Genomic DNA, 25,868 nt, shown 5'->3' with positions numbered 1-25,868 from the left:
AGTAATTAATCAAAAGCTAAAGTACAGTCACAAACTGAATTATATTTTTAATTAAAGAAAATGGTTCTCATGTAAATGATTTTTGATAGATGTGAAGTATTTAATAAGGATGCTTCGCGATATTTGAGTCATATGGAATCTAGTAGAACACTGATTGGCATATTGTTTGAAATTTGTGGATTTTCTAAAATAGCAATATTTCAGGTGTCATAATAGGTTCAGAATGCAATTAATTACTTTAGTATTTCAATTCCATAATATCATTTTCATTTTTAATAATATGTGCTAATGGCACAAAATGATGAGATTCGTTATGAAATTTCATGTTCATATAATTTACTTTGTTATCAACCACTCTCCCTACCATTGTCTTCACTGGGAGGCTATTCCTTTCTATTTTTGCATTGTTCACTTGTATGTATATACTGACCCATTTATTTTCTCTAGAGTCAGATTTATTTTGCTTTATGTTATGATGCACAGCTCATCCATTTACCTGGGAATGACATTATTTCTTTCCTCGTGGGTAAATGATACTCCATATGTATATAACACACTTTGTCCACTTGTCTATTGAGGAACACTTAGGCTGATTCCATAGCTTGGTCCTTGGAAATAGTGCTGCAATAAACATAGGTGTGCAGGTATTTGCTGGCTAATTCCTTTGAGTATATGCTTAGGAGTAGTGTAAGTAGATCTTATATTAGTTCTGTTTGTAGTTTAATTTGAAGAATTGCCATTCCATTGTGAGTTTAAATGTTACCTGGACTTCTTACATTCCCACAACAGTATAAATTCATTCTTCACTAGCATTTTTTATTGATTTTTGACTAGGCTGATATGGAATCTCTAGATATTAGATTTGTATTTCCACATTGCCAAAGATTCTAAAGATTGTTTTTAGTAATTGTAGGTCATGTGTAATTAGTTCAAGACTCTCTATTCAGTCTTATGCTTAATAATTGAATATATTATTCATTCTTTAGTGTTGAATTTTTAAATTTCTGCATGCCATTTTATATAAATCTTTTGTCAAATAAATAGCTGTTAAAAGGAGTTCCCATTTTTAAATCTGTCTCTTCACCTTATGTATCCTTTGCTATGCAGAAAGTTTTTAAGTTTCACACAAGCCTACTTGATAATTATTGTTATTGTCTCCTGACTTGGCAAAGTTCCATCCGGGAAATATTTGTCTGTTCTAATATCTTTGAGGTTTACATAATTGAGTAAACATACTTTCCTGTTAAATGACAGTATTTTCAAAATATATTTTAAAAATTTAAAATTTTAAAAAGAGGGGATTATCAAACACTTGGCAATTCCAATTCTGCCCTCTCTAGCATTTTAGAGACCTGAACATGATGAAACTGTCTTTAAGATCAGGCTCCACAGCGAAAGCAGAAGTTGTGTGAAGCATTCTATAGCCCTGCTGGGTTTGAGCAGTACTTCTATGTCTTACGTACCTGCTACTCTAAAATGTTTAGACAGTGGAAATATTGCTCTAACTTATTTTAATTGTCTTTTTGAATGAATATTAAAACATACCTATAATAATTTTCCCAACTCTGATGAAAATATTCCTTAAAGAGTCCAATGTGTTTTAGCATGGTACATTTTAACTAAATAAATAAAATAACAAACTCAGAAATACTAAAATGTAAAATTAAAACAGCAAATCTTTAAAATGGAAATGGGAGCATGATATGATTTTAACTCATGATTGTTCCAGATCTAAAATGATTTAGTATTTTGAGAACATTTTCCATTCCCTGTTTTGGTCATCTGAGCACAGAGACAGTGAATATAAAACACGAACTGTAGAATCTGATATTTGTTGCTGCTGTTTTACAGAGTAAGAAAACACAAGTGAATTGATCTGGGTTATTTTCCTTAGCCTTCATGTCATCAATATTGTCCTCTTTCACATCCTTCAAAACAAGATCTTAATGCAAGAAAATGTGTGAGGGAAGGAGGTAAAGCACACAAGGCAAAAGTCTGGGAAGTGGTTGTGTTTAAGAGACATCATATTTAGAACTGTTTATCCTAATGCATGTAGTGAGGAGGCTTGGGGATTAGTGACAAAGGTCAAGTGATTCTGCTCTGCGTCTCTAGTGTGTCGTTGAACAAATACCTTCAATTCCATCACACGTGGAGATGGTAATAAGGGACCCTCATCAGTCTATCCCCATTCATAATAAGCCAGTTAGCTCACCTGCTATGTGTGCCGTGTATATTGTTTAAAACTGATTGCATAGTGCACAGATAATTCTGGGCTGATTACTTCACATCTAATTTTGTGTATGTGCAGATTAGAGACATACGGCTAGCTATAAGTTTTTCCTGGGCCAATCAGTGGTCCAAGTAATGTGTTCTTCATATGACTTCTAGTAGAAAATACAGTTTTGGTAAATTTTCTTTCACAGAAATGGAGTTTAGACATATGAATGTTACCAGCGAAGTAATATCTAGAAGGAAACAGCTATTCTATCATATATTCTATGAAAATTAGTTTCAAAAACATTTTTATGGTTTCAACTGTTACCTAATGGAATTCTCATATAGAAGGTTAGTACTGTGATAGTTATATTTCACCTTACTTGATTGCCGAAAATCTGTATGCATTTAGTGTGAGGATAAAACTAGTCTTTTCAATTTGAGCCAGGCATAAGAATATGCAGTTATTAATTGTTTGCACTATGGACTTCCCTTTGGGGTATATTCTAGCATGGGCGTTTTTCTGAAAATAAATGTCACTGTTGCTTAGCCTTGCTGAATTTCAAAATTATTTTATGTTCATTGAATTTATAACTTTGACTTTCGTGAGAATCCTCTGGGTTTACCTCTAATCATGGAAAGAGTACAAAAACTACAGCTAGAGGCTGGCTGATTAAACTCCTTCTGTGTGCAGCCCAAATGAAGATAATATAAAGTCGAACTCAATTATAAGTATGTCTAGTTGAAAGTGTGCTGTAAAATAGGACCTACATAGGCACTCAGATATTTAATGTTTATGTGAAATAGTCTGGAAATTCATATTTGAAACCTATATGTCATGAGGATAAATGCTAATTTCCTATCCTATTCTCTTTGTTTGGTGGTCAATGAAGTTACTTTGTGACTTGCTTTTCCCATAAATTATATAATGTATGTGGGACATCTCTTTAATAATTGGTGTAACTTTGACTATGTTGCTAATATCTGGTTGTTTATAAAAACTCATTAGAAGCAACTACAGAATTAAGGCTTTTAAACAGCAAAAAAATTTTTTTTAACATTCTTAATAGGAGCTTCTTTTACTCCAATTCCAGGGGAATTTTTGTGTTATCAGGAAATGTGGTATGTTCATTTATTGATAAATATTGCCTAGATAACTCCAAGCCATTCTAATAATACTGTGAGGAAATACAATTATGTGAAGAATATGAGAAAGAATAGCAGTGGCAGAGAGTCAAAGACAGGACAATGGAAGGAGGAAGAAAGAGGGAGATGGAGGGATAGAGAGGAAAAGAAAGAGAATAATGAAAAAAAGAAGTGAGGGGGACAGAGAGGAGAGGAAGATACAAGAGAATTGAAGAGTTCAAAGACCTGGAGAAATCAGGTTCAGATGGAGTTTGAAGAATGTGCTTTCTTTCTGTAACAAAGCCAGCACCTTTCCATTTGAATATGAAGAAGGAAGTAAAAGGTCTGGGTTGGGTATTGATAATATCATAGGAAACTGAAGGCATTCTGTTCCAGTCTTTCTGTTGTGTCCGGGATGGGAGAAGTAATTTTTTAAGTGAAAACAAAAGGGAGCAGGTTTGAAAAGTCTGTTGTGAAAGAGAAGGAAATTTAGGAGAATTCACACGTCATTGGAATACTAGACTAAGACAGAGTACATGATGAAGCGCCCTCAGTACACACCCAGCACTTTCCTCGCTCTGATGGTTGTCCTATTTTAAGCACAGAGAATGAAGACAGCAGGGCTGACCAAAATCTGAAAGCTTCTCCTCTGGCATGGCAGAGGACTTTGGGAAAAGATGATTGGTCATAATGGAGGAGAGATGCTGAAGTCAGAACTAAGGATGCTACCTATAAAGAAATACTTTGCGCCCGAAAAGGTGTGTCTGGAGGACCTTGAAAACGTAGAATTCAAGATAGTGGAGGTGGAAGGAGAGGAGAAATAGCAATCTTGAGGTGATTCTCAGACTGTTGTTACTGAGTTAGAATCACCCTGGGGTTTTTAAAAGCTGTAGCTTCCTTAGCTCCATCCTTTGTGATTAAGGCTGAGCTGGTGTGTGGTGCACCTTGGTCCTATGGAGCCGTTTCATAGAGGACACCACAGACCTTTGCTTTGAGCCTCCCATAAAAAAGCTCATTTTGTTTTGCCTTTGTAACATAAAATAGCCCTTTTCTTAAAGGCGCCACTGGAAAACCATCAGGCTTTAAAAAGATGAGCAACATCAACATTTCATATTTTGAAAAGTACCCTTTTCTCAGAATTATTGACAAGTACAAAAAAGAGAGCAATTAGGAGAAAGAGACAAGTCCAAAAGTATCAGGCCATCCCAGGAGCCCAGTGTGAACCAGGTCTGGCAAAGGACATGTGACTCAGCAAAAATGTTTGTGATTTTTGACACAGGACTGATGATATCTATTGGTGTATGTTCAGAATGATTGATGGATATGAGATTTCCAGCTAGGATCATCCCTTGGGTGTTGACCACCATACACCAAATGCCACAGAGACTGTAACTCAAAGCTGCCTTTCTTATGCCACTGTTTCCTTGGGTTAGGAGTCTGGACCCTGCTTCCCTGCTCTGTTTAAGGGTGTCATGGGTGATCCAGGGTTGAGCTTTCATCAGGGAAAGCTCAGTCAGAGAAAGCTCTTCCTCTGAGCTCCCCTAGAATTTCAGCAGAGTTTATCTTTATGTGAACTTTTAATTTCTATTTGCATAAGGGGACCAGTCCTCCTTTGAGAGTTTGAAGCTGAGGAGTCAGGTAGATCCAGGGTCATCTCCACTCATAATTCACATCAGTCTACTGAACTGACATATGAATTATGTCTGTGAGTAGTCTCCATTGTGGCCAATGAAGCCTGGTCATGAGAGTGAGGTCCTGTGACAGGCAGGGGGCAGTGAATTCCTAAGAATGTAGACCCAGGTGCTGGGGGCTGGTGACATTGTGCTGAATGCAGAACACAAGGCTCTCAGAAAACCTCAAGGAAGAGATGGGCAAATTCTATGACAGACATGTGGAAGTTGGGAAAGCCAGGCAGGGGCCTGAGTAGCTCAGTAGCTGGGGAGAAGCAACTAAAGTAGGAACTGCAGAGACAGGAGCAAGAATGACCCATGAAAGCCAGTATGTCTGAGCCTGTCTTCAGCCCACTTCACCCAAGGCTCTTCAGGTCTGCATCCCCTCCCAGTGGGCAGCAGGTCACCATTTTTCCACATTCAGTGGTACTGTGGTCTTCCTCATCTCGCTCCTACCTTCAAGTTTCAATACTTAGAGGAGAGAACCAATGCCTTTGTTGGTGAAATCTTGCAAGTAATAGACAGATGAAAGGTTCACTTGCGTATGCTACCTACTCCAGATGGAGAATTTTAAGAATTTAAGGGAAGAGAACACAAGCCTCACCGAGGGAAAAATGATTGCATTGTTTGCCCTGAACTGCTTCCATCCGGCTTCTGCTCTTTCTCCCATTCAGAATGAAGTAAACAGGATGACACAAACCGGATCCAGGTGTAACCACTTTAGTCTGTCTCTTCCAACTTTGCTCTCCTTCCAAATGGAAATGTGGTGAAGACACCCTAGCAACAGCGATGAGAAACCCAGTTTGTAAGGATGGAAGCAGAGACTGTGACGTCTGCATCTGATTCTTCCCTGTATTCACTGAAAGCTTTTTCTCTTTCAGGTTATGTTCAAGAGGAATGTGCCATCCCCTGCCCATTTGATTGCAAGCTAAGCGACTGGTCCAGCTGGGGTTCTTGCAGTTCATCTTGTGGGATTGGAGTAAGAATTCGATCTAAATGGCTAAAAGAAAAACCTTACAGTGGAGGTCGACCGTGTCCCAAACTGGATCTCAAGAATCAGGTAAAGTGAAGCAACAAGCATACAAAAAGTTCAGTCTACCTGAATTATTATTTCTGGTTGAAAATGAACTTAGTCTCCTACAGAGAATCTCACAAGATTGAAAGAGTAACAAGGACAGACACTAAGGTGGCAGAGCAAGAAACAGAAGCTTTGCCTGATCTCACATAATGAGGAAACCGACTTGGTACCCTTAGCAATAATTATATTTACAAAATTACATCTAATTGATTTTTAAGTAGAAGTATAATTTTATATTGTAAAATGTGTGCATGCTTATGTTGTTTAAACATAAGTAATAAGATGAAGAGACCATCAATTAATTTAATTTATGATAACATGTTCATAATCTAATATTCAACAATCCAGAAGTGATGTTCTAGTTTTCTTTTGCCCAAGTCTTTATCCTAATTTTCATTGCTGTCAATCTTGCCAATTCTTCTACAACTCTCCAAATCTATCTTGACTATTTTTCTTACACATTTCCCCAGAAGTCATGCCTAATTTTTACCAGTGACATCCTGATGGATACCTTTCCATGTAGCTGTCTAATAAAACTGTCACACTAAGCAGCCAGAGCTGACTAGAGCATATTTCAGGTTCTTTCATCCAGTGTCTAAACTTAAAGAATTACAATGAAGAACAGAGTTCATCCACAGCTGCATACCAATTAGTAGATTAGGACTGATAGTTTTAAAAATCAATTTAATAGATGGCACTTGAGATGAAGCCAGTTAAACAGTCTTTATCTTAGGGGTAGTGAAATGTATCTCACATGGCTATGTATATAATTTTATTGGGAACCTTTCAAGAGTCTTTTATTGCTAATTCTATTGTTAATCTCTCTCCTCCTAACCCCATTTTGATTTTGATAACATATGCATTGTTAATGGAAGGGAGATAACATTTGTCAGTTCCTTAGGTGTTGGATTAGGATGTATAGACATGTTCAGACTTGAACATCATACATTTCCTCCCCTAAAGTCTTATAAAAGACAGATTACTTACTAAAAAGCTACCAATCAACCAAGAAATACTTATTGTAAAATTAGGCAGAGTTAATATATGAGTGTCTTTTTATTAATTTCGAAATAATGGTCATCATACCTTCTCTTAAGATGTAAGCCTTTTATGGAAAACAAAAGCAAAGGATTGTGAAAATAGCATTAAGACAGTGATGAGCCCTCACAGGTGCAGGTGATCAGTGGAGAGAAGGGTGAAATAATGAAAATGGGAAGGAACAACTACATCAGAAATAAACCTTATAAACAAAGAAATATTGGAGGTGTACAGTCAGGAGGGAGACTTTCAGTTGAATACTCTCCATGAAGACACTCTGATCATCTCTGGGGAACTTTTCAGGTATTTAAAATGAAAAAGAAAATCTGCTAAGATTCATATTTATAAGCATCTATATTTATCATCACATCTTCTTCAAAACAGTCAATGAAAGCTGAGCCTTTAGAAAACTAGCTTTAATCATTGATTTTAGTATTCTTGTTTTATAAACGAGGAAGCTGTATAGCGGTGACAGTGCTCTCTGGAGTGCAGATGTCAAGCCTCCCTCTCAGTGTAGAGGGCAAATGCACAGAAACACATCTATTAGATACGAGAGAAGGAAGGAGTTGATGGCAGCAGTCTGTCTGTCCTGACCCGGAAGAAATGTGCATACTTACCTAAGACACAACACTCATAACCTCATAAGCCAGCATTAACTAAATGCTGATGTTGTGGTTGTAGCCAACGTCATTTGGTTTTGTGGTGATCGGAAACAAATCCTAAAGTTTGATGAGCAGAAATAAAATTTATTATGGTATTTATTCTTATATTCAGAAATTTTAGGCACATACGTGCAAGTGAAAAAGTAACCCCATTGCATATTTCCTATATTCTTAAACTTTATTTTTATTGTAAATTGACAAATGAGAGTTGTATATGTTAATGGATGAAATGATGTTATGTCTTGTGAATATAATGTGAAGTGATTAAATCAACATAACAGAAATCACTCATTTCATCCATTTTGTGATGAGAACATTTGTAATTTTCTCAGCAACTTCGAGATGTGTGCTATGCTTTTATTAACTGCATTCACCATGCTGTGGCAGATTTCAGTTAAAACAAAACAACCCCTCAGGTAGTCAGTGGCCACTACCTCCTTCCCTGCACCTTCCCCTCTCCCTTAACCTTTACTCTGCTCTCAGTCTGACTCCTTTACAACCCAAACGTAAGTGAGAACATAAACTATTTGTCTTCTTTTCTTCCTATTTTAAACTTTTGGATTTAAGACAATAAGGTCTTACTCTGCAGTCCACCATGCCCTGGAACTCTCTGTGTAGCTCAGATTGGCGTTGAACTTGCTTTGAATCCCCTGCTTCACCCTTCCAAATCTTGGGATTATAGGTATGAGCAACCATGCACAGCCAGTGTTTTTGTTCTGTGCCCAGTTTATTCCACTCAACACTGTTCTCAAGATCTATCCACAGTTTCACCGCTGGCCGCATTTCTGTCTTTTCAAAGCCAGACGGCATCCATTCTGTGTATGTACCACACGTTCTTTCCTTTCTCGTCTCTGCGGCTCACATAGGCTGATTGTGTAACTCTTCAATCATAGACAGTGCTGCGATGTACATAGAACTCAGGCACACTAATTTTAGCTTGCCATGGTAAATACTAGACATAGGATGCAGAATCATGTTTTTTTTTAACAGTTCTATGAGAAACCTTCAAATGTGCTTTTATGACAGTTGTTCTATTTTACAGTCCCACAAAAGTATACAAGAATTCTATTTTACCTATACACTTTCTATTTAACATATATTAATTGATCAGAGTAAATCATAAATTCTTTCACTCATTCGTAAGTCTGTGTGAATGATGAGGGAAACCCCAACTGGGCAAAGTAAGGTATTTAAAAAAAATTCTCCTAGGACTAATTCCATCTCTAAAGCAAGACCACTGATCCGTGTCAATTTATTTGTGGGAAGCTATCTGTGTTGCCATCATTATATATTTGCCCTTGCCTATAGTTGAGTCTTTTACATGCATATGCATGTATGTGTGTATGTGTGCATGTGTATATATGACTCTGTATATGTATGTGTGCATGTGCATGTGCACATATATGTGTGACTGTATGTCTTGTGTTGCATATAGAGCTTGTTTGGAGGAATTCATACTTTTACATCATCTAACAGAAATGTAGGCTGTCAGAGATTCTCATTGTTTAGAAAATAATGTCAGCTGTAATGTTTATGTCAGACAGAAGTAACCAAATTACAGTGGCAAGAGAGGCACAGTTCTTTAGTGCCTTGACATGAGGAAAATGCATTGTGTGTCACATTGACTCCAGTACACTATTCATAAGAACACTGAAGTACTTAGGTAGATTTCTTGGTAAATGTTAGTGCACTGACATATTCATTCTCCCTCTTCGATTCTCTTTTGGGCACAGGGTGTATTTGAGGGCAAGTACTCTCTGATTTTTTTAAAAAATCCCATCCTCTGGTGCATGGTCCTGTGGGTCATCAGCTTACAGTCATCAGAGGCTTAAATGAAACGTGGCCTTCCCTGTGGATGAGACAGTGCCTCCATCAAAGTTGGCAAACACATTAGAATGGTCTCTTGTGTACAAATTATTATTTGCATTCTCAAAAGCATAAGTCCTTCTAGAAGAAAGAAATAATCTCCAAATTGTTTCCCAAAGTGTCTTTCAAAATTGCCCTGAAAAACTTTGACATTTAGATCCCATTGAGGACTAGCCCAGTGATATAAATGGAAAGGTTGGCATTATGTACACACACACGTAAACTCCTCTGACTCTTTCAGTGAAATCAATATTTATAATCTCTCATAAAAGCCTCCCTTTTAAACCAAAACCTATCAACCTGCTAGCTCTTCCTGTGAATGTGTCCCAGTGACAGCCATCCTTGAGTAGCTTCTGCTAAGTGTGTTTGTGATGCTAAATAGCTCACTGTGCAGCTGTCCCTGAGCTCTTATCTTGGCATAAATGCCTTCTATGCAGTTTACTGGATTATCAGGTCAGTTGGCTGATGCCCTTGACTCTGTTGTGCATAATAAAATAGACAATACATTTTAATTTTTACAGTCTAAATGTGTTGAATGGATTTAAATGCACTTGCACTGTATAGTTTGCTATTTTTTTCCTTTTGAAATGATGCTATTAGCAGATTAAATATAAGGGCCATAAAGCCCCACTGGACTTAAATTTCCTTTTAAAAGTTCTTTAGATGATTGAAGTCAGGGGCACTTTAGAAAAACCACGTTTTGTTTATATGTCAAAGGCATTGTATTCACATTTTGAATACAATTCTTGTAAGAGATTCATTGCCTATACATTTTCAAGATACACTCTACCTAAACACATTTTGGAGGACTTTAATGCCCCCAACTAACTTAGAGGATATGAATTAAATATGTGGGTTCTTTAGAAATGATTGCTGTTTTAAAGGTGTGTCTCCTCCCTGAGGAAAGGTGACCTAAATTTGCAAATGAGAACAATGCATTTTACTTTTCAAACCAGGGTAATCACAGTTTTAAGCACACTTCTTTTCTAATGATATGTAAATTATTTTGCCATGAACACAACTTCCTTACAAGAGTTGAGGCTGAGCAAAGGGTTCTGTGTGAACTGGCCTGCCTAAGTCCGCCGGCTTCTTTGTGTTAGTGGTGTGTTTACACACCCACTCCAGTTAGCTGTCATCCTCTTCGTATATTTTTTTTGACCCTGAAAAATACTGCTACTCTAAAGATTTAATTTGATTTAATCAATTTGGATATCCTCATGCAGTTCCTGATCTACACCAAATCATTCCTGGCTGCTCAACTTGGACTCGGTGCTTTGGCAAGAGCCCCACACTGAAGTGGAGAAGGAGCCTTTTCCCTCAGAGTTACGGGGGAGGGTAACCCAAACTGACCCCTGATCACACATCCGGTACACTCTTCCTGTGGGGGAGGGTAACTGGTGGTTATACCTTTCATAAGAACCCGGATTCAGTGAGAACTTCATGTGGTGTGGAATGAAGAGCTGCAGACAAGTTTCACTTAGTGTTTGAGAGGATGTAGCAGGCTTGGAAACTCCTGACACACTTCCATTCTCTAACATACAGTAGCTGTCCCAAAGTCCAGGTTCCCTTTTACTCCTCCTGAACTCCTTGTAAAACAGCCTCTGTGATGGGTTTCTTTACCTTTGCAACCTTTCTGCCGTTTGCCTAAACAACTGTGCACTTTGAGGCATTGTCCTAATTGACATCACAGGAAAGACTGTTTTTCTCTGTTGCCATTTCCAAGTAACACTGTTGTTTTTCTTCTCAAGTGATCCCCTCCCCCAACACTTATGCCCACAAATACCCTACTCTTCATTATCTTGAAGCTGTTCCCCTTTGGCTTGTGAGCATCTTTGAACCTTCATCTTTACTAAGACTCTCTAGAGTCACTTTTGAGAAAGCAGCATGTTTACAGCTGTTGTGCACTCGTCCTGTGTTTTATGATTATTATTACTGTTGCTATTATTATAATATGATTTATTGCTCATCTGTATGCACTTGAATTCACTTATAGGTGTTGCTCACAGTGTTAACTATGTGCTCCTAGAAATGTCCATATAGCACAATTACTAAATGGTGCTTTTATGACACTCTAAGCTTAGGAAGTGGGGAAATTTTGTGAGGTTTAGTTTTATGACTCCTTCATTGTTCTCTCAAGCCTCATTTTAACCCTAACCCCTTAACTGTTAACCCCACTGAAATATTAGATAACAACAACTTTGGTATGAATGTTGCATCATCTGTTTTCAATTTTGAGAAACCATTTTTCTGAACCAGACATGAGGCAGAAGTGCTTGAGTACTTTCTAGAAAGAGTATTGACAGAATCTACTTTTCTGTTTCCCAAGTCTGCCATGTAAGTTATAAATATGGACTGAAAAGCTCCTCCCCTTCCAGTCCTTGAAAGCATGCAGATGGTTTGTTATATGGAGATAAGTGGCAGAGCATTACGCACAAACTGGTAGGGGTATGGTGGCATACAAATTCTCTAACTCTTCGATTTATATTAGTATCGGGTTTTTTCTCCAGTTTTTTTTTTCCCAGAGGGTAAATTTCTGGTCCTGTATAGGTCCTTGCAGAACAGCCTTTGTAGAAAGAAGGCTTGGTTTTGAGTCAAGGTAAGTCATTTCTCTGAGAAGCCTGCTCTCTGTCTTCTGAAACCTGGAGTCAATTATTTCATAACTGTTATTGATCCCGAGTACAAAGAGAACACCCAGGTTGAGGGTTTGCTATAGCAACCGTGTCTCAGGACCCTGTCCTCTACACTGTGATGGGACACTACAGAGGGTCCAGGAGTGGGAATTTGATGAAAATGTTTCCATGTGCTGATTGTTCTGGTCAGGAAGTTTGTGAATGCTGCCACCATAGTGATATCTGCTCACTGGAACTGGAAATGATGGTAAATTAAGCCCCAAAAGGAGCAGCTTGGTCACTGACTTGGCTTTTCCTGCCTAACTCAAATAAGGAATCACTGGCTTTCTTAGTTCCACTTTCAGAGCAAACCATCAAATCCTTTCCATCCAATGAAAGAGATTAATTTGTAAAGGATGTGATCATTCCTTGCCCAGTTAGCCACTGGGCATTTAAAATGTTAAGACATGGTCAGATTTGGGTTTAAGTTGAAACTTTCTGAGTTTCAGTTTCATGATTTCTCAGATAAGTAGCTGATAAAAAAATACTCATTTTCTGTTTTATTGCTTGATGCATAACCAATATATTTATTTGTGTGTATGTGTGTGTACATATACAGGCATGTGCAAATGCATGTGCATGCTGGCATATACCATAGCATACATGTGGAGAACAAAGGACAACTAAGGACCCTTTCTCTCATTCTGCCATGTGGGTCCCTGGGATTGAACTCAGGTCCCCAGACTTGTCAGCAGGCCCCTTTAATTAAGAAGCCATCTCAACATCCTGGCATGTAACAAATGTGTGATAAATATGGTAATTTCTCCCTGACCTTTAACACATAATTGTCTTATCTCAGTTTACCCTTTGGAGCTCATCTGTCCAGTCTGCACTTTCTTGTACATCCAGCTACAGGACATTTGGAGTCAAATATGGTGGTTGAAGGACTCAGCTCAGATGTTCAGTGAAAACCTCTCTATGTGGAAAGTCATTTCACTTCCCTTCCACACACACTGTTTAGCAAGATGTTTTTTTTTTGTTTGTGAAAGAAAGGAATCCGACTTTTGTGCAGCAAAAACTGCTTTGGTGAACTTAGAAGCTTTTGGTTCATTTTAAATGTTTTGGAGGCTTCACAGCAGATGAAGAACCAAACCATAAACCCTATGAATTTTCATGAAGCACACCTTGTCACTCAAGCACTATCCAGGGGTAGAAATAACCCATCCATCGACAAATCAAAATGTCGCCATAGCCCTTCACAAATGCCTCTCGCTGCTAAAGATGGCTGGTTTTTAGGCTGGTAATGCTGTCATCTTACAGTCTAAAAATGACTTCTGTGAATGGAACTGCATGCTGTCTCCTCCGTCTTCCTTTCTCTAACATTATGTTTGTGAGAGCCTTTCATACCGTGCAATAGGACAATCTCTGTTTCTTTGTGTCTCTATTTCTTACTTCAGCATATATACTTTCTCCCATTATACAGTACCCATTACTGTGCTGGATATAGCATATTTTATTGTTTTCTAGTTAATAGACAATCAGCTTGTTTGCAGTTTGGAATTGTTACAGACAATACTGCCATGGCCATTCCTGTATGGATCTTCTAGTGCATACATATCTACTGAAGAACAGATTTCCTAGCTGTAGAATGCCATGAAGTCAACTTTGGGGATAGCTCATATTTCAGCTTCCAAACTATCTAAGTCTTCCTATGTACAGAGAGTTCCCACTTCTATATATTGACTTGAAACAGACCACTGTCTGCCATAGAGGTATGTATAGAGGTGTAACTGTCCTGTGGGTGCAGCAACTGTTCATCTCTTCATCCCTCCCAGGCCAGCAAGGCAGTGACCACTAGTGGCCCCTTTGTCCCTCCGCAGACAGAGGAACTGCATGACACCCCCTCCATGCTTACTCAGTCCTTCCTCTTCCCAAACAGCAGTCCTCTTCCATCTTTCTCTAATCTCCTTCTCTGTCCTGCACTTTGTTATGAACAAAGCTGCTTCATTAACTTTCTGCACCACAAATCTGATTATATTTAAATATATCTCATGAGCTTTTATTACCTTTATATGAAGTTCGGAGTGTGTGATACATTTTTCCAGACTTCTTGTGACCAATGTCAACTCTGTTTACCAGCATGGAATGGCAGATAGCAAGGCTGTCATACTGGGGAATTTTCTGGATGGTAGTGCTGTCTTCTGTCTCCCTGTCAGTCCTCAGCTAGGCTTTCTCAGAAAGTGTGAGAGACACAGTCTCAGACTGACCAGATAAATCAGCCTATGATTCACATACAGACTCTTCTTTACAGAAATTCTTTTTCTGTTGACTTTGCCACAACCAGACATTGTTTAATGACATTAGGTGTTTGGGTCTGTTCTATTGCCCTTTCTCTAGGAAAGACCCATCAAATTTATTACATTTGCATTAAAATTCTGCTCTACTGTCATTTAAATATAGATTGTTTAAGAAAGAATAGAGTTGTCTTATTATCACAAGAGAAATTTCTTTTGCTCAGTTGACAAGGAAGAGACATGGTGTTTATTATTAATGCTGAAAACAGGTAAAAAGCTCATTATAATGTATACTTCCAAAGGATTTCTCCAAGCAGCAAACACTATCCAAAGCCCATCTTCTCCTCTGAAATGAAACAATCTTGTCATTCTTGAAATGAAGGCAAATTAATTTGAGCAACAACATTAGAAAAGTGAGTATTGACCTAGCTCACTGATAACACTGTACACAAACTGGAGACCTGCAGGGGCAATGTGACAGGAGTTTGTCTGGAAACCATGATACAAAAGTAAAGTTGCTGTCACTTTTCTCTGCTTTTGGTGGAAGAATATAAGCAAATCTTCTAGACTTGTACTTTGCTTGTCTTTAGTGTGTGTGTGTGTGTGTGTGTGTGTGTGTTATACTGTTATATTTAGAAAGGTTATTGAAATTCAGCTGATTCCTGATCCCTCTTTGTCCATCTACTTCATGCAACTTCAACCCACTCATCTCTTGTCTCTCTTTCCATGAACTTTTTTCTTTCTTTTTCTTCTGCTTCCATATTATTTTATCACTACCATTGCCACCACCACCACCATCCTTACCACTAGTTAAAGCTGGCAACCAGGTTCTCTGAGATCAGAGTCTCCCAGAAACATTCCAGGGAAATAATTTTACTTCTCAAATGCATAAGCAACACCATTAAGGAAATAAACATAAGTATGGCAGAGGGAAAGAAGCCAATAAGAGGTGTGTTATTGACCCTGGTAACACCAACTCTGGAGGAGCCTTGTAGAGGCCAAACTACATGTGGTTCAGATTACCACACCTGATGGACCTGAGAGTTTGCAAATTCTGTGATTACCTATTTGAGGTAAAGTCAAGTCAGTACATTCCAGACTAAATGTAAGCAATCTTCCTCTGGCCAGGACAAATCCCTTGAGCATGGGAATGCAGCTGCTGGCTGTTGGAATGTTGGCCAGAACACAGTGAAAAATTGCTGGTCAGATTATCACTATATGACAAGAACAGAAACACTGAAATGACTCAGCCCATTTCTTAGTTGGGAATAAAGATTTGTCTGTGTTTCCTCAAAACCCAAGTGTGCCTCTTTTCCACCAAGAATATGCTTCCCTGTGGCCAACTTGGAGTAGGGCAGTGTCATAGGCATTGGCTGCTTAATCACATGTGGCCATCCTAAAGCTGACTCTTTGTCCTTGGTGAATACTGTATCTACAGAAGGGAAAGGAATAAATCTGGATATAGAGAACAAAGTATGCCCAGTTCTTGGGCAGAAAGTGTATTCTAAACACTCAAAACTACCTGCCCTATATCCTCCCTTTCGTTCATGGGTTTTAGCATATACTGAATCTTTCTCTACCTTTGCTATCAAGTATGGCTTTGTTTATTTAAAAATAGGTATAAACATGAGGTGGGATTTCTTGTGAGCCACTCAGTGTTCCTCCTATGTGAAAAAGAAATTATCTAGGTAAAGCCAAGTCTCCAGAAGGACTAGCTTTGGGAACAATAAACAGCTCAAGTGGTCAAGAAACCTCAAAATATCAATGGCTGACCTGTCCATCGTGGTTTCACATGAGATCTTATTGAGTGTGCATCCCAACCCACCCCTGGACCAATTAAATCAGAATTTCTGGTGATAGGATCCAACTGTCAATATTTGTTTACTCTCCAGTGAATCTAATGTGCAGCTAAGGCTAAGAATCAGTGTCTAAGGCAAGCCTATCGTCTTGTAAATGAGGTATCCAGGGCTGACAGAAGCAGCTTGACATCTAATTACAAACTAGAATAGGGGTCCTGACCTCCAGCCTGTTGCCCTTCCCTTCTTGAACATCCCTTCCATCCAAATGAGCCCAGTGTTCAGTGAACACCAAATGAAACACCACTCTCACCATCTCTCATAGGCAAAGAAGCAAGGAGTACCCTGACTTCATCCTGTGGTACTTCAGTCTCACCTAGATTCTACTTGAGCTACTATCACTGAGTGGCCTTAACCACAAGCAAGGGACATTTGGGGAGGTGTTTTACTGAACTGAATGGTGTTTCTTAACATTTGTCTGATCCTCGGATAGGGAGGAGGCATACCATTCCATATGTGGAAAGGTACATATGCCATATCTGATGACCTCATACTGTTGATTACAAAATGGAGACGGGAAATGGAGTAATTTTTATTGAAATACTAGTGTTAGAGAAAATAGCTGAAATAATGGCTAGCACATTTCCCTTCATGTCTTTAACAAACATGGTGTGTGCACACCCATGCTGTGTAACGAGGATTGTTAGAAACAGACAGGCGGAAGTGTGGCGTGCGTGTGTAAAACAACGGGAGTGTGTCATGTATGCACTCAGTCAGCTCCAACACATACTGGAGGAAACCAGTTTGCAAGGTTCCTGCCTATGGCTGGCAGTGTCTGTTATTTTCTAATGTGTGGTGAGGGATTGTATGACTCAAACAAGTGGTAGAACAAAACCACATATATCATAGGTGCGAAATACAAAAGAGAAGCAGGAAGTGACAGCGTGCCACGAGCCCCTTGATGGGCACTGCCCGAATTCCTTTTGTCCTCTTTTCCAAGGGCCCATCTCTTTAAGGTTATGACACTCCCTAGAAGTGCCAAGACAGGGACCACATGACTTTGGGGGGAAGTTTAAGAAAACAGACTATAGTAATGTGAATGAGAACTTTTGGTAGTAGTAACTTTCCGATGGAAGGTAGTCATTTTCAAAAGCAGAATTCCAGTAACTAAAAGGTTGGAAGGAAACCTGCAGTGCCTTCTGCCCTCATTGACACATTATTTCACTCAGTGACTAGCCAGAGGAGGCACCCTGAGAAACAGCTCAGAAAGTCCACATACACTCTTCACTTTCCTCTCTTTTGAATGCCCAATCTGTGAGTATGATTTATTAAATTAACATTGTGGACATAGAGAGATGGAAAATTATGTATTTTTTATTAAAATATCAATGTTTAGAAAATAGCTGATAGTTTCCTCAGACAGCACATTTCCTTGCCCAGGGCTCTTCCATGACACTTTATTGGAGTGGTGAGGAAAAGGTCCTGATGTCATTTTACAATGTATTTAGTGTAAATAGCCTGACAGTGCCTCACTCCTGTGATAAATATGTGACACCAGAACCAGATAAGCAATACAATCAGGCACCACATTTCCTATCTTGTTTTCCTGCCCTGAGTGAAAAAGCAATCCCAGTGAAAATTGTTCACTTAAGTACGTTTCTATACATAGCTCTCTGTACACAATTGATTTACAAAGTTAAAAAAACTCCCAGGGTCGGGCATTGAAACCGTGTGACTAGGTGTGGATGGAAGGTTAGAAAGTACAGGCAAGACATCGGACACTTAAAGCTTGATTTAGTATGTGCACTCTCAGTGAATAGTTGAGATGTATCATTTTACTTGTGCCTTCCCACACTCATCCCCGATCCTGAGGATGCTGAACTCGGGGGTGACTTGTCTTCTATGGCCATATTGATCTGCTAAGGGTTGAGCACTCACAAACACATCAGTGAGTTTTACTCTGCCTTAAAAACCTTTGTCAAGCTTCGGTTGACAAGCTTTGTTGGTTTGTCTCTGGGTCTTATGCTTCATTGATCTATATGTTAACGTTTGTTTCAAAACCATATTGCATTTGTCACTATGGCTCTGAAGTACAATTTGAACTCAAGTAATGTGATGCCTCTGGCTGTGTTCTTACTGCTTATAATTGCTCTCTCCAGTTCTATAAAGAATGCTGCTGGAATTCTGGTGGAGATTACAGTGAATCTGTGGGTTGCTTTTGGCCATACACCACTTTCACAATAGTAAATCTTCTAATCTGGGAGCACAGAAAACACTGTATCGAGGGAGTAAACAATGCTCAGAGGGAAAATATGTGTATTCTTCCTCACATATTGATCTTAGACTCCAGCTGTTAATATACATATCCAGTTAAGAATAAATATGGATAAGGCCCAGTAGAATAGAAAAGGACCAGTAAAACTGGGGTTCTCAGGGTTGGGGTGGGAGACAACATATCAAAGTGGAAACTCTGAGGGGAAAGGGGACACAATTGGTCAATGGAAACAGAGATTAGAGGGGGTGAGATAAAAAATGAGAATATGAAAAATCTCATGAAGATCTGTTCCTTCCTTTAAAAACCAATTAAAAATAATAACTATAAAATAAATTCATCCTAATGATAGAAAGAATTAGGAGAAAAATTTTTAGAAACAAACAGATTGTTTTGGAAGGCTCAGCCCTTTGACACAGTGAAATGATTACTCTTTTTTGGTTTTTTGCCATGAGTGAAATACCTGTTCTTGAAAAATGAAGTTCAGATGTGTATTTAGATGCTTTATGTCCATGTTCCATTTCAGCCTTATGTTTACTGCCCTTGCGGCTTCCTATGGTGATTACATTAGTCTATGTATAGAAGCCAGACCTAGGAGCTAGAAAGGCAGAATCAAGCCCTGGGGTAGAGAGGAAGACAGAATCTTTCACCCACTAGGATGTATTTGTGTAGCTGCTGTGGATTATTTAGATATTTTTGGTGAAATAAAAAAAAACTACTGAACATTTTTTTACCCCACTGACTTGGCAGCTATTTCCCACCTTTTAACTGCTTCTCTGACAGCTGGCTGCAGCATTATGCAAGCAGGCAAAAAGGGCTAACAGGTCTGATAAAGTTCAAGGAGCCAAGCCATGAAAACTGGAGCACTGGGTGAGTTTACACTTACTTAGATCTTTCTAAATCCTTAGCTTTAGAAAAGCAAATCTCCATTAATTATAGGCATTGCAGTCTAAGGGCCCCATGTCCAAGAAACCAAGTAAGAAAGGTGACCAAGTAAAATGTTGAGCAAATCCTATAGGAAGTGGTTGAGGTAGCTACTTACCTCCAAGTAGAGAGAATAGAATTGAGGTTAAATAGAAAGAACTTGGCAGATGAAATATGAGCATCTTGAACTCAATAGATGAGTCTCTTTGCATGAATTATTGTTTGTCATTTGGAACAGCACATTATTCAGGAATACTGAAGTCTGTTCTGGCTTATTACTTAATTAAAAGCAAGTTCTGAGCATTTTCAATCTATATATAATTTATATCATTTCTGAGTGACAAATTCCCCATAAGTCAGTTTGCTAATTGTCAAAAAGGTATTGTTATGCCTAAGTACAGTCACAGCAACCTTTCTTCTTTTCAGCAGATGTTGCAAAAGAAGCTGTCACAGCTGGGGAAAATTGATATGCGAAAGTATAAAAGTTGGCTTGCAAAGATTAATTTTCTGTGTGTAATGCCCTTGGTTCGTGGAAACTTCACTTCTCTTTTAGTGAGGCTTATGGCTTCACTATCTGGTTACACTATCTGAGTGGCAATGGGCAGAGGGTAATTCTCTCTTCCTCTTATTTTAAGATGAACCAAAGTGGACCCATTGTTGTTCTAATGAGTTTGCAAGAGTTGCTCTGGTGCTGAGATACTGGCTGTATCTTTTGAATGACGATTATGAGGAAGCAAGAAGCGCTTTTAACAACCTGGAAAACTTATCACCATTAGAGTGAACAGAGCACTAAAATATATATACCAGATGTTTCAAATGACTAGATTTGGAAGAAAACACACAATTAATTTACATTTTAGTACTAAGAACAAATTTTAATTTATTCTGATTAACTACTTTATAGCCCATCCAGAAGAGCATTTGAAGGAGTTATGGAAAAGCCAAAAAAGGAGTTATAGTCAAGAGATGTCGTTTAATTGGCACAAGAACAAGAGGTTTTTTTTTTCTTTTTAATGCCTAATGCCCACATCTCTCAAAAGAGTTCATGTTTCACTTGCCTAGATCCTATGATTGAATTACAAATCTGGAATCGATATAAGAAGCAGATTAACTCAGTTAATTACAGGTTGTGCCAAGGTTTAATTCTCTGTAGACCAGGTAAATTGTTCTAATGTATGGCATATACTTCCCACTTAACGGCAGTCACATTGATGAGGAAAACATGAACAGGTTTCTTGAGAAGGATTGTTGTAAAGGGTACTGTCTTTGAGTAAAAACTGATGGTTCCAGGTCAAAACTTTCCTATGGGTGTGACATGCTTGCAATTCTGAGTGGCGCTGAGAAGCCTTCAGTAGCTCTATCATTATGCAGGGCATATGGTAATCTGTAGCTGGTATAACCAACATTGTTCTTATTATCATGATGCTGCTGATGGTGTTTGGAGAAGGCCTTGGTAGACCTGTGCATTAAAGACATTCTATAAAACCAGATATCAGAAACTAATGTTCAGAATTAGGCTGGCTATAGAGCCTGTTTCTCAGGCTATTCAGTGTTTGCTGCTTTGAAATTAACTTTTAAGTTTGTTATCAAGTTTTTTAGATTAGGAATTATTGCAATAAGATTTAAATTCCTAATTCCTTTAAATGTTGGAATGTCTGGTAAATGTGAACTGAATCTGAGAATGCCTCTTCTCTTTAAACAGAACATAGCAATGCCCTGGCCATCTTCCTTCACTCTCACCACTCACAAGTCCCCTAAGATTTGTTTGGCTTTTGTCTAAGTCTCACCACCAATACTCTGGTGTGTGTGTGTGTGTGTGTGTGTGAGAGAGAGAGAGAGAGAGAGAGAGAGAGAGACAGAGACAGAGACAGAGACAGAGACAGAGACAGAGGCAGAGGCAGAGACAGAGACAGAGAGACAGAGAGACAGAGACAGAGAGAGGGAGGGAGAGAGAGAGAGAGACAGGCAGGCAGGCAGACAGACAGACAGATAGACAGAAAGACAGACAGACAGAGTACATGCTGTGTGCCAGAGGTTTGTGATATTAGAGGAAGGTTTTCCATTCTGGCACTGGAGTTTACAGGCATTTTTCAGGGTTCCTGGCTTACTAAGTAGTGGTAGAAGCTGAATTCCAGTCCTCATGATTGCCTGGTAGTCATTTTGGAAGCCTAAGTCTCTTCTCTAACCCACTATGGTTTGTTCTTAAATGAGATTATATTATTCATTTATATCATGTGCCCAGAGCCTGCAGGTGTTCAAGTTCCAAGTGCTGGGTTTAGTCGTTGTCCTTCTGGCTGTATTGAAATGCTGTGTTTAATGGCTCTTAGTAGCTGCCCATACACAGTAATTGTCTGTCTTCATGTCAGTGTGAGTGATCTCTTAGGCTGAGCTTGGTCTTATTATATGTGACAGGGGGAGATAATTCAAATAGAAAGTAACATCTTATGTTGCTTTTATAATTAAATTATAAACATATAAAATGATTTTCTTTCTGCTTTGGGAGGCGCATCTTTGTCACAAGTCCCAGAGCTAAATTCAAATTTGGGACTGACAAAATTCTGGGTGGGCAGAACGGGGTGCCACGTGAGCCAGTCTGCAGTCTGAGACTCACAGCGAGCTTTTCAGCCACTACACCATGGCAGACACCCTAGACTATATGTACAAGCTTTGTCTGCAGCATAAGTCAGACATGCTCCCTCCTCAGCCCTGGCTGGAACCTGGGGGTGGGAGCAGTTCCTGTCCCAGCTAGGCAGATCTGAAGACAGGTTCACGCAAGCTGCAAGAGCAGCCCAGACCCATTTGTGAGATACTTCTTGGGTTCAGGGTTCCGAGAAGTGAACTCTGGGAGTCGGGAAGCTGCTTCCCCTTGATGCCACAGGTTCCCGATTGAGGAGAAATGCAGGAGAAGAGGTCCACAGCGGGTCCCTGGAAGGGGGCACCATCAGTGGCTTGTGCTACTGTTTTCTATGGCGTCATTCAAATGGAACAATTGATTTTGAAATTTAAGTTTCCGTTAAATACTCTAACATGAAAGATAGGAAGGCTATGTGAAAGATAGGAAGGCTATGTGGAAGTGGAGAGGGCTTGGTTCTTAATGGAGGCTTTTGTTATTTACTGACTTAGGTCACATACCTAGAATCCGCAGGTGCTTGAGTTCAAAGCTGTGGGTTGATCATCCTCCTTCCACTGGCCTTCCCTTGTAATCGTTGTGTTTATGGCACTTAGTGTCTGTTCATGCATGTTAATTGTTCATCTTTATTCCAGAGTATGAAACGTGTAGAACACTTATTAAATTATTCCAGTTGAAATAGGATAAAAATTAGAAAATTTTCAGTTAAGAGCCATTGAGGGAAGGACACTTCCAACACCGGTTCTCTATACTTGAGAGCGCCATGAGCAGTTAAGAGGACTTGCTGCTCTTGCAGGGGGCTGAAATCCAGTTCCCAGTATCCATTATTGGCAGCTTACAACTGCCTGGAACTTCAGCTCCAGGGAGCCAGAGACTGTCTTCTGTCCTCCTTTGGCATCCTCACACAAGTTGGTGCATGCATACATGTAAGTGCGTGTGCACACACTCACACTCACACTCACACACACACACACACACACACAATTAAAATCTCAAACTTTCGAGTTTCAGGATCCTTTAAAGTTCAATGCAAAATCCATCCAAAAGAACTTGTGTTTTTATGGCCTGCATCTCGCTGTGCTTGCCATAGCCAAAATTTAAACACATTATTTTTTCACCTTAAGTAATTAAAATTATCATACCATATGCTAAACTATATCAATGCAGTTTCTACCCACAAAAAGCTATGTTCACAAACATGATATATTTTTTTTGTGTTACATGTTTTAACATTTTAACACATTTCTTTAACTACAGAAGACAACTAAATTCTTCTATATACTTGTAAATTCGGTATTTTAGAATAGGTTGGTTTAATGAAGTATTTGAAGAAATTTTCTCATATATATGTATTATTTCCATATATACAAATTATACACACATACACACACACACACACACACAATCACTTCTCTAGATTTCTATAGGTAGAAAATTAGAGAAGTGTTTCATAGCCATTTAAGATACCATTACAAAGTCTGATGTCAGAGCAAGACTTCGAAAATGATAGATAGCCTCTCCTCCCCTCCTCCCCCGCCATGGTCAATGACAATGTTGAATGTGAAGCCACTTTTCATTCTTCAGAATCTTAAAATCTGGTAGACTATCAGGTACTTTAGGTAAATCTGCAAGCCATAAATTACTTTTTAATATATTGTGTCAGTCTTTTAGAAAATATTTCATAATTGTCACATGTTAAGGTTAATGTTTCTAACATAAAATTGAGTAGTCATGTTCTGTAATACCATCAATGAACTTAGGAACACCTATGCTCTGGGAGGCTCCCAGGCTGATGGATGGTGGTAGAAGAAAGTTTTCTAAAAGTCTGATTTTCCCTTGAATGTTGTCATTGTAAATGAGCACCAATACCTGTTTTCCTTCATTCCTTATCTGGGAAATCATCTGCAAAATATGCAAAAGAGAACCCTAGCATGTCTGCAAACACGCCCTTGACTGGAAGTGCTTTTCCAGAATCAGGGAAGCCAGTTCCTCACCAAGCCAATGTGATGCCTTTTCTTGGGAAAGTTGTAGAGCTTCTGTCTGTTCTACTAATGCCCTGTGCACATTTCAAAGTCAGCTGTATAGACATCATAAAGATACGAAACTGAGTTTTGAGTGGCAAAATCTATAATGACTACCTATGCAGCTTGATGTCAGTTTTTAGTTAATTTTAGGCTGTCCTTAAGGGCTTTGGAAAAAAATAACATATTTATTTTATATAAACAGTCCTTCTTGCTCTTATATTATGATTACTAATGCTATGGGTTTACAAACAAACAAACAAACAAACAAATCAAACAGTATGTTGGACCCCCTACAAAGCACATTTGAAAAATAAGTTCCTTCAAACAGAAGAATGAGTACAGAAGTTTCTTCAAAGGTGGATGCTGGGTGAAAAGAGGAAGAACCACGGCACTTGACTCCAGCGTGTCCTGCCCAAACACAGGGAATCCTTTATTATCCCTTACTGGGCACTATTGGTGGATGACAGTGGCCGGGGAGGGAGAATCATTCTTCGTTGAGTGTGTGGCCCCTGGTAGGCTTCCCAGGCCTCGCCCATTGTACTCACAGACATACACACACAAATCGGACTCAGTGAGTTAAGAGAACCAACAGAAGAGGGTATGATGAAGTTGGGAGGATTGGATGATTTTACAGGTGGGACTTTGTGGGGTGGGTGAGAGGATGTTTCACTGTGTACATGTATACCATTCTTAAGAATAAATAAGCCGGGCGGTGGTGGCGCTCGCCTTTAATCCCAGCACTCGGGAGGCAGAGGCAGGTGGATCTCTGTAAGTTTGAGACCAGCCTGGACTACCAAGCGAGTTCCAGGACAGCCTCCAAAGCCACAGAGAAACCCTGCCTCGAAAAACCAAAAAAAAATAAAATAAAATAAAGAAATATTAACATGAAAATAGAGTTTTCACATTCATATTCCTAAGGGTAATGCTGACCTCATAAAAAGAGTTAGGAATACTCCTCTAGTTTCTATTTTATGGAATAGTTTGAGGAGTGTTAGCATAAGTTCTTTGAAGGTTTGGCAGAATTCTGCACCAAATCCAGCTGGTTCTGAACTTTTTGTTAGCTGGAACATTTTTAATTACTGCTAGCATTCTAGGGTGTGTTATACTACTTAAATTATTGAGATCATCTTTATTAAACTTTGGAAGGCCATACATATCTAGAATTTCAGCCATTTCTTTTTGGTTTTCCAGTTTGGTGGAACATAAATTTTTAAGATACAGCATTATGAACCTCTAAATGTTCTCAATGTTTGTTATAATTGCCCCATTTCATATCTAATTCTATTTATTTGGATCATCTCTACATTTCTCTTTTGTTAACTTGGCTAAAATCTTGTTGATTTTTTTTCAAAGAACCAACTCCTCTGTGTGTGTGTGTTTTCTTTTTCTCTTTTTTATTTAAATTAGAAACATGCATGCTTCAAATGTCAATCCCAACTCCCCCACTTCTCCCTCCCAACACCATCCTCATGCCCCTACCCTCAGCCCAATCCTCACATATTTCCCCAGGGAGGGTGAGGCCCTCCTTGGGGGATCTCCAGAGTATGTCATTTCATCCAGGATAGGTCCTAGGCCCTTTCTCATGTATCCAGGCTGAGAGATCATCCTTCTACATGGAATGGGCTCCTAAAGTTCATTTGTATACCATGGTGAACACTAATCTACTA

At 38.9% G+C, this 25,868-nt stretch overlaps 1 protein-coding gene across 2 annotated transcripts in view; it reads left to right on the top strand.

Annotated features, from left to right (window-relative positions):
- The window catches only part of Thsd7b (thrombospondin type 1 domain containing 7B), an 866,887-nt gene that overhangs the window by 661,842 nt on the left and 179,177 nt on the right, over positions 1-25,868 (top strand). For both annotated transcript variants that reach the window (XM_040738481.1, XM_040738480.1), the window contains exon 15: positions 5,891-6,069. In XM_040738481.1, coding sequence (XP_040594415.1) covers positions 5,891-6,069 — 179 coding nt within the window. The remainder of the gene's footprint in view (positions 1-5,890; positions 6,070-25,868) is intronic.

Source organism: Mesocricetus auratus, unplaced genomic scaffold (genome assembly GCF_017639785.1).
Source record: "Mesocricetus auratus isolate SY011 unplaced genomic scaffold, BCM_Maur_2.0 Super-Scaffold_100676, whole genome shotgun sequence".
NCBI lineage: Eukaryota > Metazoa > Chordata > Mammalia > Rodentia > Cricetidae > Mesocricetus > Mesocricetus auratus.
This window is presented reverse-complemented; position numbering and strand designations above follow the sequence as displayed.